Raw genomic sequence first — 16,167 nt, forward strand, 5'->3', positions numbered from 1 at the left:
ATCGTTTGTGAGAAAACAAATATGAAAATATTGCATGGAACCAAATAGTGCACTAGAAAATAAATTTCTTATTAAGAAACACAACCAAGCCATGTTATTTATTAATGATTATGATGTTTTTATGGTTCCCAACAAGGGTGAAGCGGGGGTCGAGGAGATTTTAAGACCCACCAGGATTGGCTCCCCAACTTAAATACATATCACTAGAAAAGAAATTTGGGTCTAAGAATTAGAAGCACAGTCCAGGGGAGTGATCCAACGAACACTGTAATGTCTCTTTGTCAGGACGAAATTCCTCACTCACTAAAGGTGACATGCTTCATCATCTGGATTCTCCAAGTGCCGTGATGCCTAGTCTCGGCACGGGCTACAACCCCATCACTGAGAGGGAGGAGCTCAAGGTTTTGTTTCTAAAGTAAAGTATGCTAAATACCACAATGATGAGTTGGAGATTCAATGAGGAGCGCAGCACAAAGGAAAAATTGTGAGTAAGTGTGAAGGAGTTAAAACTAGCTTCGGGGTACAAAATTTATCTTTAATAGAACGTCCCTGAGCTAAGATTAAAAACAGGGCACTAGAAGGGAAAACATATACCTGCAGTTAGTGAAGAAGATGATCAACATGTTTCAGTCTGATCCGATTACAGCTTAAAAGTGTAATGAGGAATTCCCAATGCTAACCGCTGAGAGGAGTAGCCCTCACAGTGGTGAAAAATGAAATATGCTATTTGTTACTTCCAGGATATGCAAAACATAACCTTTTACTTACCTTTTACCCTGACCTTAGGGCTACGTAGGGCCTACCTTGGAGTGACTTATATGACTTATTTGTAATAAAATGAGAGTTTAAGGCCTGGCAAGTAGTTTTAAATGCTACATCGAAGTGGCAGTAAACTGCACAAACAGGCCTTGCAGGGGCAGGTCTGAGACAGGTTTGAAAGGCTACTTATGTGGGTGGAACAAACAATGCTGCAGCTCGACTAGTAGCATTTGAAGTACAGGCCCTGGGTATATGGTATACCACTTTACAAAAGACTAGCATCCCGTCCCGAAGTTGTCCGGGTATGAAATAGAATGTGTGTAATGTGCGTATTCAGATACGGTCATTCGCGTGTTCCCCCGCTTGAGGCCCAGCTGCAGCCCTGGTTCATGTAAGCAGGCGCATGTAATTAGTGTAGTGATCCGCCGCCTGAGCCCGGCTACAGCCCTGGCTGATGTTAGCAGGCGCGTGTAATTTGGTTTAATGTGATAGTTCAGTAACAGCGCGCATGAGAGGCTGCAGTAATTGTCCCCGCAGACATGCTCAGTCGCGTGTGCCCCCGCTTGAGGGCCAGCGGCGACCGTCTAACAATTAGAATTTTGTGAGTCTTGAATGATTGTTTCCCGCTGTTCTTATTTTTTAATTACCCACACCAACGCTCTTCGGCCCAGAGTGCTTTTTAGACGCACCCAGGCCAAGCCACACACTGCGTTAGGACCTTTCAGATGCACCCAGGGAAAGGCACACACTGCATTCGGCACCCCCAGTATGTGTGAGACAATGGGAAGTCCCCCAAGGGAGTCTTGCGAATGGTTACTTACCACACTTCGAGGTGAACACCTTTGTGATGCCCCCAGCACATGGCCACAGCAGACGATCTGATTAATGTACGACCCAGATGGCATGAAGTGCGGAACGTAGCACACGCCCCCAGCATTTATCACCCCCCAGCGTGCCCCTTGATGCGGCGCAATTGCGTAATTGGCGCTTCACATGGCATGAAGGGCAGACAACGCCCACAGCGCGGACACACACCCACAGCGTTTGTCAAGGCCCCAGCGTGTCACGCCCCCAGCGTGCCCCTTGATGTGGCGCAATTACGACTCACATGGCATGAAGGGCGGAACGTACCACACGCCCCCAGCGTTTGTCACGCCCCTAGCACACGCTCACAGCAAAACGCAGACACGCCCACAACTTTGCTGGCACGGTTCTTTTACCTTTTAAATGCATATGGTGGCCGTCTGCATAGCCTCTGCCCTTCTGCTGCAACTGCCCTTTCCAACGCTGTAGTGGGTGTTGTGATTGGTGCTGTGGTTACTGAGATTACCCGCCTCAAAGGTTTGGGCTCTCTCTTCATAATATTAGTATGATTGGAATAAAGTGTTACCACTTAAAACATTTAATTTGCAAAGGAACAAAATGAGCGGGTTCATTTTGCCATAGAAATTATGATTAGTGCTGAAGAAACAAAAATTAGGGCACATTTTGAGTGACTTCTCAAATCCTCTAATATTTCATTAAAAAAATTCTGATATGCAGTCTCCCAAGATGGCCACCAGAGACAAAAGAGCCCAAATGTAGCCCAAATATCAGCCAGATGTAGCCCAACTATAGCCCAATGACAGAATGTCCCAGAGTGTTCTAAAGAACAACTAGAACGCTAACAGTCTTACTTATGACAAAAGTATGGCACACCTGAAGTCATCTTGATTGGAATAAAGTGGTAACACTTAAGACATTTAATTTGAAAAGGAACAAAATGAGGGGTTTCATTTTGCCATAGAAATGTTATATATATATATATTCACTGAAAAAACCATAGGTTACACACCAGTTATAGTTAGGATTTAGCATTTAAAAAACCTTTGAAATTCACTGAAAAAAACATAGGTTTCAGGCCTTATATAGTTAGGAATCAGCATTTAAAAAACCTTTGAAATTCACTGAAAAAACCATAGGTTTCAGGCCTTATATAGTTAGGAATTAGCATTTAAAAAAAACCTTTGAAATTCAACTGAAAAAACCATAGGTTTCAGGAGTTATATAGTTAGGAATTAGTTTTTAAAAAACCTTTGAAATTCACTCAAAAAACTATAAGTTTTAGTGGTGTTATAGTTAGCTGGACATTTTACTCATACAAAACCAATGAAATTGCTCCTATATAGTTAGTTGTACTAACTATATTTCGCGCACCCGCAATCCACTGCTGATGATGTCACATATTAGATCATTCATGACATGGTCAGTGACATCACTGATGACATCTCAAATGACATCACTGATGACATCATCCACATGACAATCACATACACCTTTTCATACACTATTACAATTTTTCATCACTGTTTGTAAAATACAGAGTATCATATTTAAATCCATTGTCACAGCAATACAAGTATCTAAAAATCCACTCAGTGATTCATAGATGTATACACACATCTAATCACTTACCTATGGATTCACTCATACATGCTGTCAATGAACAATAGAACACTATCAAAAATACTTATACATCTATATCGACATTAAACAACAGCACGCATCCTATTCACATATGAAGTCATCCTACTCACTTATGCAAACAATGGATCATACTTACATATTTACTTAGCAAAACACTTATACAAACACCACTTCTTCTATTCATTTAGATAGTAAGTCATACTTAGTGAATTATAAAATCATTATTACAAGTATACAGTTATCCATACAGTCACTCACACAATCATTGTGTCTTATGTATACTTATTTATATACAACAACTGACACATACACTGCCTTTTATTTTTCTAGTTTGTTGGACCTGTACCTTTGAGAAATATATTTGCTCATCACCACACCCATGAATAGATTCCCTCACCCAAACTGTTAGAACATGTAGTTTTAACTTCATATATCTACTGAATCAACTATTCACACATCTTTGGACAGTCACACACCCCCCACCGAACCACACACACTTTCACACTCCCATACAAATACTCAGTTAACTAATCAATAACTAATATAGACTTTCATATAGCTAGTAACCAACTGTAGAATCAGTTTACACAACAACTGACAAAGTGATACAGATATTCACACAGTTTAGTCACTATCCACTATATTTAGTGAGACATTATAAATTGGTCAAGTAAACAGTCAATTACACTGCTACTAAATCCTCCATCCAAATATTTATTTATATATATCCACTCATTCTTCAATGTAAATTGCTATATATATAATGCATATTTAAACAACGAAGCAAACAACATGCACTGGATGATGTCATCAGTGATGTCATCAGTGATGTCATTTGAGATGTCATCAGTGATGTCACTGACCATGTCATGAATGATCTAATATGTGACATCATCAGCAGTGGATTGCGGGTGCGCGAAATATAGTTAGTACAACTAACTATATAGGAGCAATTTCATTGGTTTTGTATGAGTAAAATGTCCAGCTAACTATAACACCACTAAAACTTATAGTTTTTTGAGTGAATTTCAAAGGTTTTTTAAAAACTAATTCCTAACTATATAACTCCTGAAACCTATGGTTTTTTCAGTGAATTTCAAAGGTTTTTTTAAATGCTAATTCCTAACTATATAAGGCCTGAAACCTATGGTTTTTTCAGTGAATATATATATATATATATATATATATATATATATATATATATATATATATATATATATATATATATATATATATATATATATATCCATGGTCTTGGTGCAAAGTTATCATTCCCCGTACTTCTTCACTTTTTCCCTTTTGAAATTAGAATAGTGCATGGTAATTTGTTCTGGAAGGTTTCAGGCTTGCCTTTGATCTAATACTAGAAATTAGCTGATGAAGTGGCTCCAAGTTTAAGCATTATTTGAGAAATATATATATATATATATATATATATATATATATATATCCATGGTCTTGGTGCAAAGTTATCATTCCCCGTACTTCTTCACTTTTTCCCTTTTGAAATTAGAATAGTGCATGGTAATTTGTTCTGGAAGGTTTCAGGCTTGCCTTTGATCTAATACTAGAAATTAGCTGATGAAGTGGCTCCAAGTTTAAGCATTATTTGAGAAATATATATATATATATATATATTGATACCCCTCGGTTCCTTTTCGCCAGAATTTACAGCGCTCTCTCGCCGGTTCGTAAATCCCCGCGGCAGAACCACGCCACATTTAAATCCACAACCAATTCCCCCAGCTGGGAGTAAAACGGGACAAACTCGCGTTTGTCTTCACTCATGTGCTTTTTTATTTAATCCTCACAGCATGGATTTTCTCAAGCAGGCAGGCACAAATCTACACGTTTCGGGATAGCATATCCCTTGTTCACGATCAATTCGGCTCCAGGCTCTCAGTCTCAATATAGTGAGTCACATTATTACATCATTTCCTGTTTGATGTTATTTTGGCCCTCGGCCTTCTGTATGATGTAGTTTTTTGCAATTTTTTAAATAAATTTTTTTATCCATCTGCATAGCCTATGTCCTTTTGCTGCAACTGCCCTTTCCAACGCTGTATTGGGTGTTGTGATTGGTGCTGTGGTTACTGAGATTACCCACCTCAAAGGTTTGGGCTCTCTCTTTATAATATTAGTATGGACTTACAATTAAATCAAATATGCCAAACATGTGTCAACATTATCCCATTGTTAGAGGAGAGGGCACATGCATTTTGACACTGGTCAGCATTGATAAAGTGAACAGAGTCCTAAAGCCAACAAAAGGTCAGATAAGAGAAGGAGGAAGACAAAAGGTTTGGGGTTACCCTTCAGAGAGGGGCATTTCCCAACAACTCAGGACAACATTTGTATTTCAAAACTAATAACATCCAACCATGCATCGCATATATGGCTTTCTTCAATGGAAATAGTATGAAAGTGCAATGCCCTGATGTCACTCCTAGTCCCCCTCCCAAATGTTTCACTGTGCACCATTAATCAGAAACATGGAAATGCCACACACTAGCTTAAAACAAGGCAAGAGTTCCAGTGAAAAAGGAAAGCATCTTTCACATCTTTGAGACGTATCAGCAGACTGACTTCAAAAAATAGTTAAAATATACTAAATTGTACAATATTCCTCAAATTGTGGAATCATGCCATACCCCAATTTAGAAAAATTATGACAGAACTAGATTAAGAGTAGTCCACATAAAAAACATATTGTTGTGCACAATCCACATCTGACCACCAATCTCCACCAAATAGACCTGTTGCTCACTATATATTACCCTGAGACCTGGAAAGAAGTCCTACCAAAAGGACTTTCAATTTAAAAATTACTAGACACACAAGTAAGAATCAGAGACGCTACAACTGGCACCTTAATCAGAATATGGTACAAAAAAGAATCATAGAAAAACGATAATGAGCTACTTTGACACAAAAGGTAGAGCAATAGTTATAACCAATGATCAGAACCTCATATCATTCAAAATTATGTTTCTGAAACTCAAAAGAGCCAAAGAAACAGAATGATTTGTGCCTGTCCAATGTTAGAGACTCTAACTTTCCTATACCATAATACTGATGGCATCATATCCCAAACTCAATGCTGATCCAAGGTTTCCAGAACTGTTCAAATGTCATCTACAACTATATCTTGAGCCCAACAACTTACATATGATCCGCATCACGCAAAAAGAAACCTACCCCAAGAGAATATGTATTCAAATTGATCCACTCAGACCCTACAAAGATTCTACTCAGAGAGTCAGAACTTGCCTACCCATCAGTACTAGGGATCATGGGTGTTAAGAGGCCAATATGAAATCCATCTAAAGCAGGTACCACATTCATTTCAACATATTGCATACTCTTCTGGTTCACTTTTCTACAATCTTTACCACTGAGAGGTGAAGAGGTAAAGGTTAAAAAGCTGACAATGTTCCATGGTCCTCTGTAGGTATTAACAAAAGGATCATAATCATCTTCTTAAAGGTTGAAGGTATGACTACAGCCTGAGCTTACACATATAGAATAATGCTTAAACTTGGAGCCACTTCATCAGCTAATTTCTAGTATTAGATCAAAGGCAAGCCTGAAACCTTCCAGAACAAATTACCATGCACTATTCTAATTTCAAAAGGGAAAAAGTGAAGAAGTACGGGGAATGATAACTTTGCACCAAGACCATGGATATATGTTATTGGAAATTAATATATGTGTAACTGACAGCATCTTTGTATTTACATTAACATATATCAGTCTATCAGACTCTTCCCCTTCTAACCCTCTCTCTTTCGCTCATTTTTCCGCTATAAGCCCCAGCATCCTCTCAGAGCTCACTACCCGTATCAAAACGTTGTCCCCTTACGATTGCTGCCCTCCTTCTGTCCTCAAGGACGTCTTCTCCTCTCTACCAGACAGTATCCTCCCCTTCCTGAACGCATCCCTCAATACTGGCACGGTTCCCAGCGCCCTCAAGGAGGCCACACTGGTCCTCCTACTGAAGAAACCGGGGGCCGACCCCGCCAACCTCTCTAACTATCGCCTCATCTCCCTCCTGCCCTATCTGTCTAAGCTCCTTGAGCCCACTTTGGGGTTAGTGGTGGTCCCTACTGTGGTGGGGAGCACACCGTGTTGTTTAAATACCCCTCACACACCCACAGGCCCCTTGGTGTCATGCTTCATCATTGGGGTCTTCGCACCCCTCTACGGGATGCGGCGTGCTGCGACCTACGGCTACGTGGGAGCACTTCCTGTGAACTATGTGTTAAAGTGTGTGGGGTATTATATGTGAGTGGTCGAGTGGTGATGGTGATAGTTAAAAAATACCTGGCTCGTGGGGAGAAAAAAACTTTTCATTACGCCCCGGCTGGTATTGTTAAAAGGGGTGCAGTGTGAGGTTAATGTTGTAGTATTATGTACAATAACCTCTAAAGTGCGTCGACATGAGTCATGTTTCGGAGTACAGAACTCCTTCTTCAGGACGGGAATCGCACAAGTTTATCCCACCTTACTCACATGAATTTTTTTTTATATTAAAGTGTGTTATACAAAAATTAGTGAACTATAAGTGTGTATGTTCCTAATTAGTAATTCGAACACGTAGTCTTATTGCCCCATTGGCGTTTTAGTGAAGACCTGGAGGGAGAAAAATACATAATCATAATCTTTCTCAATATGCATTTATATCTGTCTAGTGGGTTTCAGTGACCTTAAGGACAAAGAAATATGCATAAATATGTAAATAAAGGGTTGTAGATTGCCTCCTAGATCATACACCCTGTGGAAAAAAGTGAAAAAGGACATAGACACACATAAACACAAAGATTTCACACATATGTTTGAATGGATGTTGTTTCCAAAAGATTCCTTTTCTATGAGGAGGTAAACAGATATAACAATTGTCTTACTTTCTGTGTTAGGTGACATTGCCTCATGAGCTTTTGCGCTTTGTTGGGGGTTTCATCATGCTGAGGTCAGCAATCTGTTGGCATGAGGAAACCTTGTTGCTACTTACAATTTGTTTATTTGTAAACGCCCTGGGAGACTGAATCCACTGTTTCTCTACCTCCCTTCTTTGTTATATGGTTAAGCTCCTTGAGGCCCATGTAACCATGTGCCTATCAAAATTCATTGAGAGCTCTAGCTTTCTTGAACCCAACCAAGCAGGTTTCAGGCCGGCACACTCTACTGAGACCGTCATCCTGGCAGTACTAGATGCCCTGAGGGGGAATGCGGACAGGGGGGCCCCACAGGCACTAGTGCTCCTGGATCTGTCAGCCGCATTCGACACGGTGGATCATGACATCCTTCTCCACCGTGTCGGACAGGCTGGCATCCAGGGCCCCGCCTTCGAGTGGATCAAGTCATTCCTCTCAGGCAGAGTACAAACGGTCCGTTTAGGCCCCTTCACTGCGACATGCGGAGTTCCTCAGGGATCTTCCCTCTCACGCCTTTTGTTTAATTTGTATCTCCGGCCATTGATCCACTCGCTAAAAAAGTGGAAGATCATTGTTTTCAATTATGCTGATGATTTGCAGATCATCTTCCCTCTGGACTCCCCCAATGCTGCAACAGATTTTCAAGCAGTGATGCTCCATATATAGTTGTGGATGAATCACAACCAACTCAAACTGAACCCAGGGAAAACAGAACTCATCCTGCCAGGTAACAGCGTGGCTCATTGGGGCCCGCAGTTCTGGCCAACCGAGCTGGGCTCCTCTCCCGCTCCCTCAGGCTCGGTGAAGAACCTAAGGGTGATCATTGACTCGGATCTTTACCTTAAAGCCCATGTAGGGGCAGTGATCTCGTCCAGCATGTTTCAGCTGCAAAAAATCCGCAAGATCTCTCATCTGCTCTCGCACATGGCACTGGTACAAGTTGTGATCTCCCTGGTACTATCCCGCCTCGACTTTTCCAATTCCCTCTATTTAGGCCTACCCCAGTCATTGCTCCACCGCCTTCAAATTGTGCACAACCAGGTAGCAAGAACAATTCATAAAACACCGAAATGGCAATCAGCTAGGCCCTTGCTGCGCAAACAGCACTGGTTACCAATCGAACAAAGGGCCGCCTTCAAGACTGGCTGCTTAATATTCAAAGCCCTTTACTGTAACAGCCTGGATTTCCTGAAGGCCCTCATTGTAAAGCACTGCCCGGTCGTAATCTTCGCTCGGCCTATTTACACTTACTTACCGCCCCTACTATCAAACTCAAAAAACTTGGAGGCCGCAGATTTGCGTATCTGGCACCTAAGCTGTGGAACCCCCTCTCCCTGGCGATCAAGACCAGTAGCACCTTACTGAGTTTCAGAAAGATCTTAAAAACCTGGTTATTCTCCAGGTCCGGTTAGCCTGCTTCGCCGCACTCTCGGCAATCATCATTTAGCGCCAGGAAACTTATGGTGTCAGTGCGCTTTATATGTACAGCGTAACATAACATTTAACACCCAGCACAATAGGAAAATTCAAGTTGTACTTCTAGTCTGCTTGATTGATTGCAATAACCATTTATCACTACTTTTGATGGCACACCTTTGACACTTATGACAGGTGACTACTATAGCCTTTCATTTTGACCTACATGGCCCTTCTATAGTTTTTTAACTTTTACTCCTACAGCCACTTTAGACCCTTCAGGTAGGGTCCAATATACTTTCTATTACTATGAGTGTAGTACTCATGGTAGAAATTTTTGCATGGATGAAATGTTTCTCGCCAGTACATATTTTAGACTAACATTACACTAATATAGTGGATCTACTTAGTGCCAGTAAAGAAACATTTTCCCTAATTGAATATGTGATATTTGCGCACATGTGGACATTGTTTATATTCAAAGGACAGTAAATGGTGTGATTATGGATTTAATCTTTCGCTGCCCAGGTCAGAGGGGTTATGGAAGAAAAATCATTTTAGCTAAATGTTTATGTTTATTCCAACCTGACATTTAGTCCCAACATTACAAAGGACCCCAAGGAGGAAATATCTCAACTGAGCAGAAGGGAGCTGTGTGCTACACCCCGTTTGGGGGGTGTTCCTATGACCTTCTCTCTGATATTGATGGTATCACCTGGAACCCTGCATCCTGCAAGCTGGTGCTTCTCAATCAGATCTGCTGGCAATCTACTCATACCACCAACTATGAAGAAACCAATTAAAGGTTGTAGGTGATTTGTTACTGCTATTTAATGCTGAATCAGAATTTATCGACAGTGGTAACAGAGGGCAGATCCTGATTTGTATGTGAATGTCTGGATGCAAATGAAGACCTGATCACTTGATACCAAGATATGGCTCTGCAATGCATGTTAGATAGGTATGAGCAAGAGGCTCACTGTCACACTGTCCTCTTGTTTCAAATGGGTTAGGTACCGTTCAGTGGGAGTTATCAGACCTTCTTTAAGGAGTGCTAATATATTTTCTTGGGATGTTTTTCCGCTCCTAAATGAAGCAGTCATCTTCATGATGGGGGATGCCCATCACTAGAATAGTCTGACGCTACTTCAACAAAATCTGATAATATTCCTTTGCCAGCATTGGATAGCTCCAATGCCCATTTTAAAGTATCCCTAAATAAGTAATATGGAATCAGGACTCATTTACACTGTGATCTACACTGCAGTGTTTGCACCACACAAGTGTGCATTACATTATACAAGCCACACCATTCGAGTTGGAAATGCTGTTTTCTGACTACTATTTCTTAAGTAAAATGTCTACTGAATGATGCAGCTCAGCTGTGGGTGCTCTAACACCTGAAGCCAGTGCTTGTTTAGAGAACCGGTGGAACTCACTCATTTTTGGGCACAGGATTTATTTTTTATTTTCTCATTTTGACCAGAGCAATAGAGATAAAGTTAGAAAAGGGAGAAAGAGGGAGTAAGGGGAAAACTGAGCATGAGGGACAATGAACGGATGTAGAAAGCTTAGAAAATATAATTATAGGGTCAAGGAGTGCATGGTGGTAGATATAAGAGGCTCAAGGTGGGATCAGGAAGACACAGCCTTGGTGTTCACATGCCTGATATTCAATAGCGTCGGCGGCCAAAGTTTGAAAAAACTGTAGTTCCAGGCACTTATTGTTTTACAAATTAAGCACTGCCTGACGCCTTCGCTTCGTTGGGTATCTACTGCTTCTGACTTTTGCATGGAACCCAGCAGAGGAAAAAAAGTCACAAAAATGGGAGTGAAGTTTGTGTCCACGGTGGCAGAGCACCAGAAACAGAGCAAGCGTCCTTGAGTTTTTCCTTCACAGAATGTACACTTGTCAGTCACTTTAAGATATTGTTCAGAAACTGGATCATATTTTTAAAGAGTCCCATTTGGGCTGCATGGAATTCTTGTTGTTCAGCAGGGCCATTCCGTCCTCAGGTTACCTAATCTTTTAATACCCTGGCACCAGTGGTCTAAGCGTCCTGCTGCTCCGTATTAGCACTCACATGCAGGAAATCCTGGCCGCTGTGTCATTAGCTTCGGTTTTCACGGCTGCAAAACTAAACTGCAACATATGAAAAATGTACAGTACGAAAAATCACATTTGGCCTGCAAAACCTATATTAGATCTGTTTTCATCCGACGTTCGCCATTATTTTTTGCATCGTGAACACCAACTGAGAAGTGAACATGCAAAATATTTGTTTAAAGAGGTTTAAACTTAAAAGACAAACTTGTGCATGATTTAATAGAAAAACAGCATTTTTATTATATCAATCAGTGAGTATTTCATTATTTCCAGCATCACAATTGGAAAGCAAATGGAAAGCAACACATAGAAAGCAACTCCGGGAAAGAAAGAATACATATTACATTATAGACACAAAAAAATAATCTTGAATTAAATAACCACGTCTCCCTTTGTAGTCATTAAACCTCAGATTTTATGCTGATTGGGAACTTTGCTCTAATTCAACATAGGAAAAAAAGCTATTCGTTAAAATGTAATATGTAGGCAAAAGGTTTGGAGCACACGTTGCCTTGAGTATACGACTACGCTTTCCTCCTCTTATCACTTGTCGACAGCTATCATTTATAATAAATATGCGGGAAAATAGATTTTCACATCAGATAACTCCAGATACCTCATTACCCACTGTTTTATCTATCAGGCTTCCGGTCGGTCTATCTATCGCTCAGCCTGTCTCTATGTCTAACATTTCAGTTGTGATGTGTCTCTGCTGATTCTTGTAGCGACAATATTTCAATGCGGTGAATTCAAAAGTGAGGAGGCACACCGGTAATCCAACCACAAAAAACTTTAGAGCCGATTACGATACATTATGGGATGTACAAACATAAGTATATTTTAGGAAATATTATGTAATTATCCAAGTTTTATCAGCAATCATAGTTAAAAGAATATTTAGTGATGTCCGTTGTGAACAGACGTGAGTCTCCATTTTATTTTATATGTCAGGGGACACTTTGAGTCTGGCAGGATGGAAGCACGGCAATAAACTAGCAGTGCTCATGTCCAGGGACAGATTCTTCATCAGCCACAAGATTGCCAGATCACAGTGGCAGTGTCCCTGCCATCTTTAGGGTGGGATTATTGCACTGATTACCCTGTCTAGGTCCGGAAAACAAACAGATACCCATGCACACAGTGAGAAATGATCTCCACATCAGGGTCATTGATTTGTTATTGTACTCATGCAAACTCCTGCTGTGGGAGTTTGCTTAAGAAAAATGTCAAATAAAGCTGAGCATACCAATAAAACAGGGCACCTATTCAGCATTAGGTTGCACCTGCATCTCTACATCCACAAATGCAGTTTAGGCACATAATCTCTACCAGGAAGACAGGGATACCTAAGTATGTTATGTTGTGTTATGTTATGGAGATTTGTAGAGACTACTATCACACGCAAGGGTATCCTGACCCTGAGCAGGTGAGAGTCTAGACAAATCTAGGGCCTAGTTGGTCTACTCGAAAAGCTAGGTCTTCAGCTTCTAGCGGAATTCAGGAAGTGAGGAGGAGGCTGCTATGTGTAGTGGGAGGTCATTCTGTGCTTTAGGATTATTGAAGGAGAAGGTTCGACAACCAGATCTGGTTTTTCCTACAATATGAACAAGTAGGAGTGCAGACCAGTGGAGGTGGCTGGAAGGTTTGTGAAAGCAGATACAATTGTAGAGGTATGCTGGACCATTGTTATGTAGTACCTTAAAATTATGAGTGAGGAGTTTGAATTGTGCTTGTTTGGGCATGGGGAGCCAGTGGAACCCCTACAGGAGTGGTACGGTGTGAGTACGGAGTAGGACGTTGAGAGTGGTTCTGAAAGGTCTGCAGCCTTTTGGTGTATAGTGGGTGATACCCTTTTAGGGAGGTCGTAAAAAAGGCCTCAGTAATAGAAGCGGGCTACATTGCCAAGTGAGCCACAGAAGTCAACACTTCAGTATTTTGCATTTAGTCAAAAGATTGATTGAAAATAATAAACAAGATGGTTTCTTACCTGCATAAATGTATCGGAGCTATTCTTGTAGTAAATTGAGTAGTACAGAATGATCCCATTGGGCTTTGATGGAGGGCTCCATATTACTAATATTGATGTGGATGTTAGGTTTGTATATGAGACATTCTTTGGTGGATCGCTTGGTGCTGGAAAAAAAAAATGCAAACAAATTTACTGTTGCAGTCAAATTGCTAGTTGAGAGATGCTCGAATTCCTATTTGAAAAATGCTCAAGTATGATGCTCCATAGAAAAGGGATTATCCGAGCTATCTGTCATTTTTTTCCCAATTGGAAACCCTCTCCAAACTCATATTTTATAGATACAAAGTCTCAAAGATGGGAATGGCAAATATAGGCTGCAAAGTCTATTAGATTAAGACCATTTGCTAACAATGCGCAACACCTGCTGAGTCAACCCTCTTTTATTTCCAGGGAGTGCGGATACCAGACCGCATTTCACTGGCCAGAAAATTCATCAGGTAAAATTGCCTTAGGCTTGAGCTGCTAGTGCATCAGCAATATCATCAATGATATAATTAATTATGTCATGAAAGAAGTAATATATGTGGTCATAAGTAGGCCTGGGTGGACAACTACGCTACGCTCGCGAAGTTTGCATAGTTTGTGCTACTTCGTGCTACGCGAATTGCATGTAGCACAGTGCAAAATCGCCTGGCGTAGCATAGTTGTCATTTTTTGCTCGATTGCGGTCCTCAACGTCAAGTTGGTGACCGCGATCGAGCAAAATGACATCTTGGCGAGACTTTTTCCCCATTCGCGATCAACACCAACAAGTTGCCGATTGCGAGAGTGGAAAATAAACCTCCCGGCGACATTCTCAACGTGGGGAGGTCAGGTTTCTCATTGCGAGTGGTCGCGACGAGAAACTACCAGTCCGCGTTGAGAAAGCTGCTGCTCGAATAATAATCTACTCGACCGGCAGACAACGACAGCTCACACTGTGCGAGATGCCGTTTTCAATGACTGCACAGTGCGGACAAGCATCCGGCACTGTGCAATCATCCCGAACAGCGTACTATGCAGTTCCCATAGTGCCACACGTAGCTCGCGAAGCGCATGTGCAACTTCGCGCAGTTACGCGTAGCGCGAATACGCAAACTACACCCAGGGTTCGTCATAAGCAGTGTTGGTAGGAGTGCAAGTTATAGTTAACACAGAAAACTGTAACTGGTGAATTTTTGACACTGAAAGGTATAGAGTGAGCTATAACTAGAGCAAATGTTCTTTAGTTTCTGTACTGCTAATGCATGTTAGACTTGGAGGCTTGATTGTGTTGGGGGTGTGGGCTTCCCTTGTAGAGCTGTCCACAGGACAAAGGGTGTGCATAGTAGTGGCTTCCCCACCTCACAGGGTATGAGAGTTTGTAGGTAGAGGGCTCGCCGTCAAAAATTGTGCACAGAGCAACAGCTTTGCATAGTAGGTGCTTGGCGGCTGAATTGGGTTTGGGTGTCTGGTGGGAGACGACTATCTGTGAAAAGCTGTGCACCAGGCAAAGGATTACGTAGTAGGGCTTGGTCATCTAATATGGCTTTGCGGTCATAACTGTAGCCTAGAGGGTCATGGAAACATGGTTTTCACTGTGTATCTTAGTTTTATGTGTAGTGCATACTTCTTGTGTGTTTTAAAGTATTTTCTGTATAAAGTAGAGCACTGAATGAACATTGATCCTATTAGTTGGTGTTACTGTGTAAACTGTTTTCTGAATGTCCAATCCACCTCACTCTCTTGAGTAAGACTTGGCCTGCTCTGTCTCGCTATACTGAGAGAGTCAAGTGCTAGAGAGGAGAATTTGGTTCTCAGTTTTGGGGTCCAATAGTCCTGTGGTCGGGGGGAAACCTTTCGAATTGATGCAACTAGTGCACAGTAACCCTTGATTGCCCTATTGCCCCAGCAAACCGGTGATTACATGCACCGAAGTATAGTAGTACCTGTACTTGTGAGTATATATACACATGTATATTTACCTTTTTGAATTGGGCTCAAAGATTTTAAAGAGAAGTGAGGTTTACCATTAGGATGTCATAAAGGGAATGTGTGAATGTAAATGTAAATGCAAATGTAAATCTACACATAATAAATAAGTTACAACCCAACAGCATCAAATATCTCAGTAAATAACAGGTCAAATATACTCACCCCCCTCGGATGTCCTGAATCTCACAGTTTCACTTTTTATATTTCCAGTCCCAAATCTGGTACTTGCTATTATATAAGCATTATATTCATTATTATTTTCCAGGTCTGTCAGTTGTAATGATGTTTCTGTTGAATTTATATATCTGTTTGAAAAGTCATTCCTAAAAGACATTTATAAATGATTGTCAATCACAATATCAAAAAGAAACTTTCCACATGCACAGCATCAAGTGTCCACAAACAAACTGAGTTTGGAGTGTTATGCAGAATTTAGCGATTATGGTAACTGTTTGGTTCTTACTTGTGATTTAAACGCCTTGATTAATATCCAAACCTAGAAA

General features: G+C 41.0%; 1 protein-coding gene across 1 annotated transcript in view; it reads right to left on the bottom strand.

Annotated features, from left to right (window-relative positions):
- Positions 1-16,167, bottom strand: part of PTPRQ (protein tyrosine phosphatase receptor type Q) — a 1,500,794-nt gene that overhangs the window by 588,994 nt on the left and 895,633 nt on the right. The window contains exons 34-35 of the mRNA XM_078647981.1: positions 15,827-15,987; positions 13,670-13,815 (exon numbers count right to left, since the gene is read on the bottom strand). Coding sequence (XP_078504107.1) covers positions 13,670-13,815; positions 15,827-15,987 — 307 coding nt within the window. The remainder of the gene's footprint in view (positions 1-13,669; positions 13,816-15,826; positions 15,988-16,167) is intronic.

Source organism: Lissotriton helveticus, chromosome 1_1 (genome assembly GCF_964261635.1).
Source record: "Lissotriton helveticus chromosome 1_1, aLisHel1.1, whole genome shotgun sequence".
Lineage (NCBI taxonomy): Eukaryota > Metazoa > Chordata > Amphibia > Caudata > Salamandridae > Lissotriton > Lissotriton helveticus.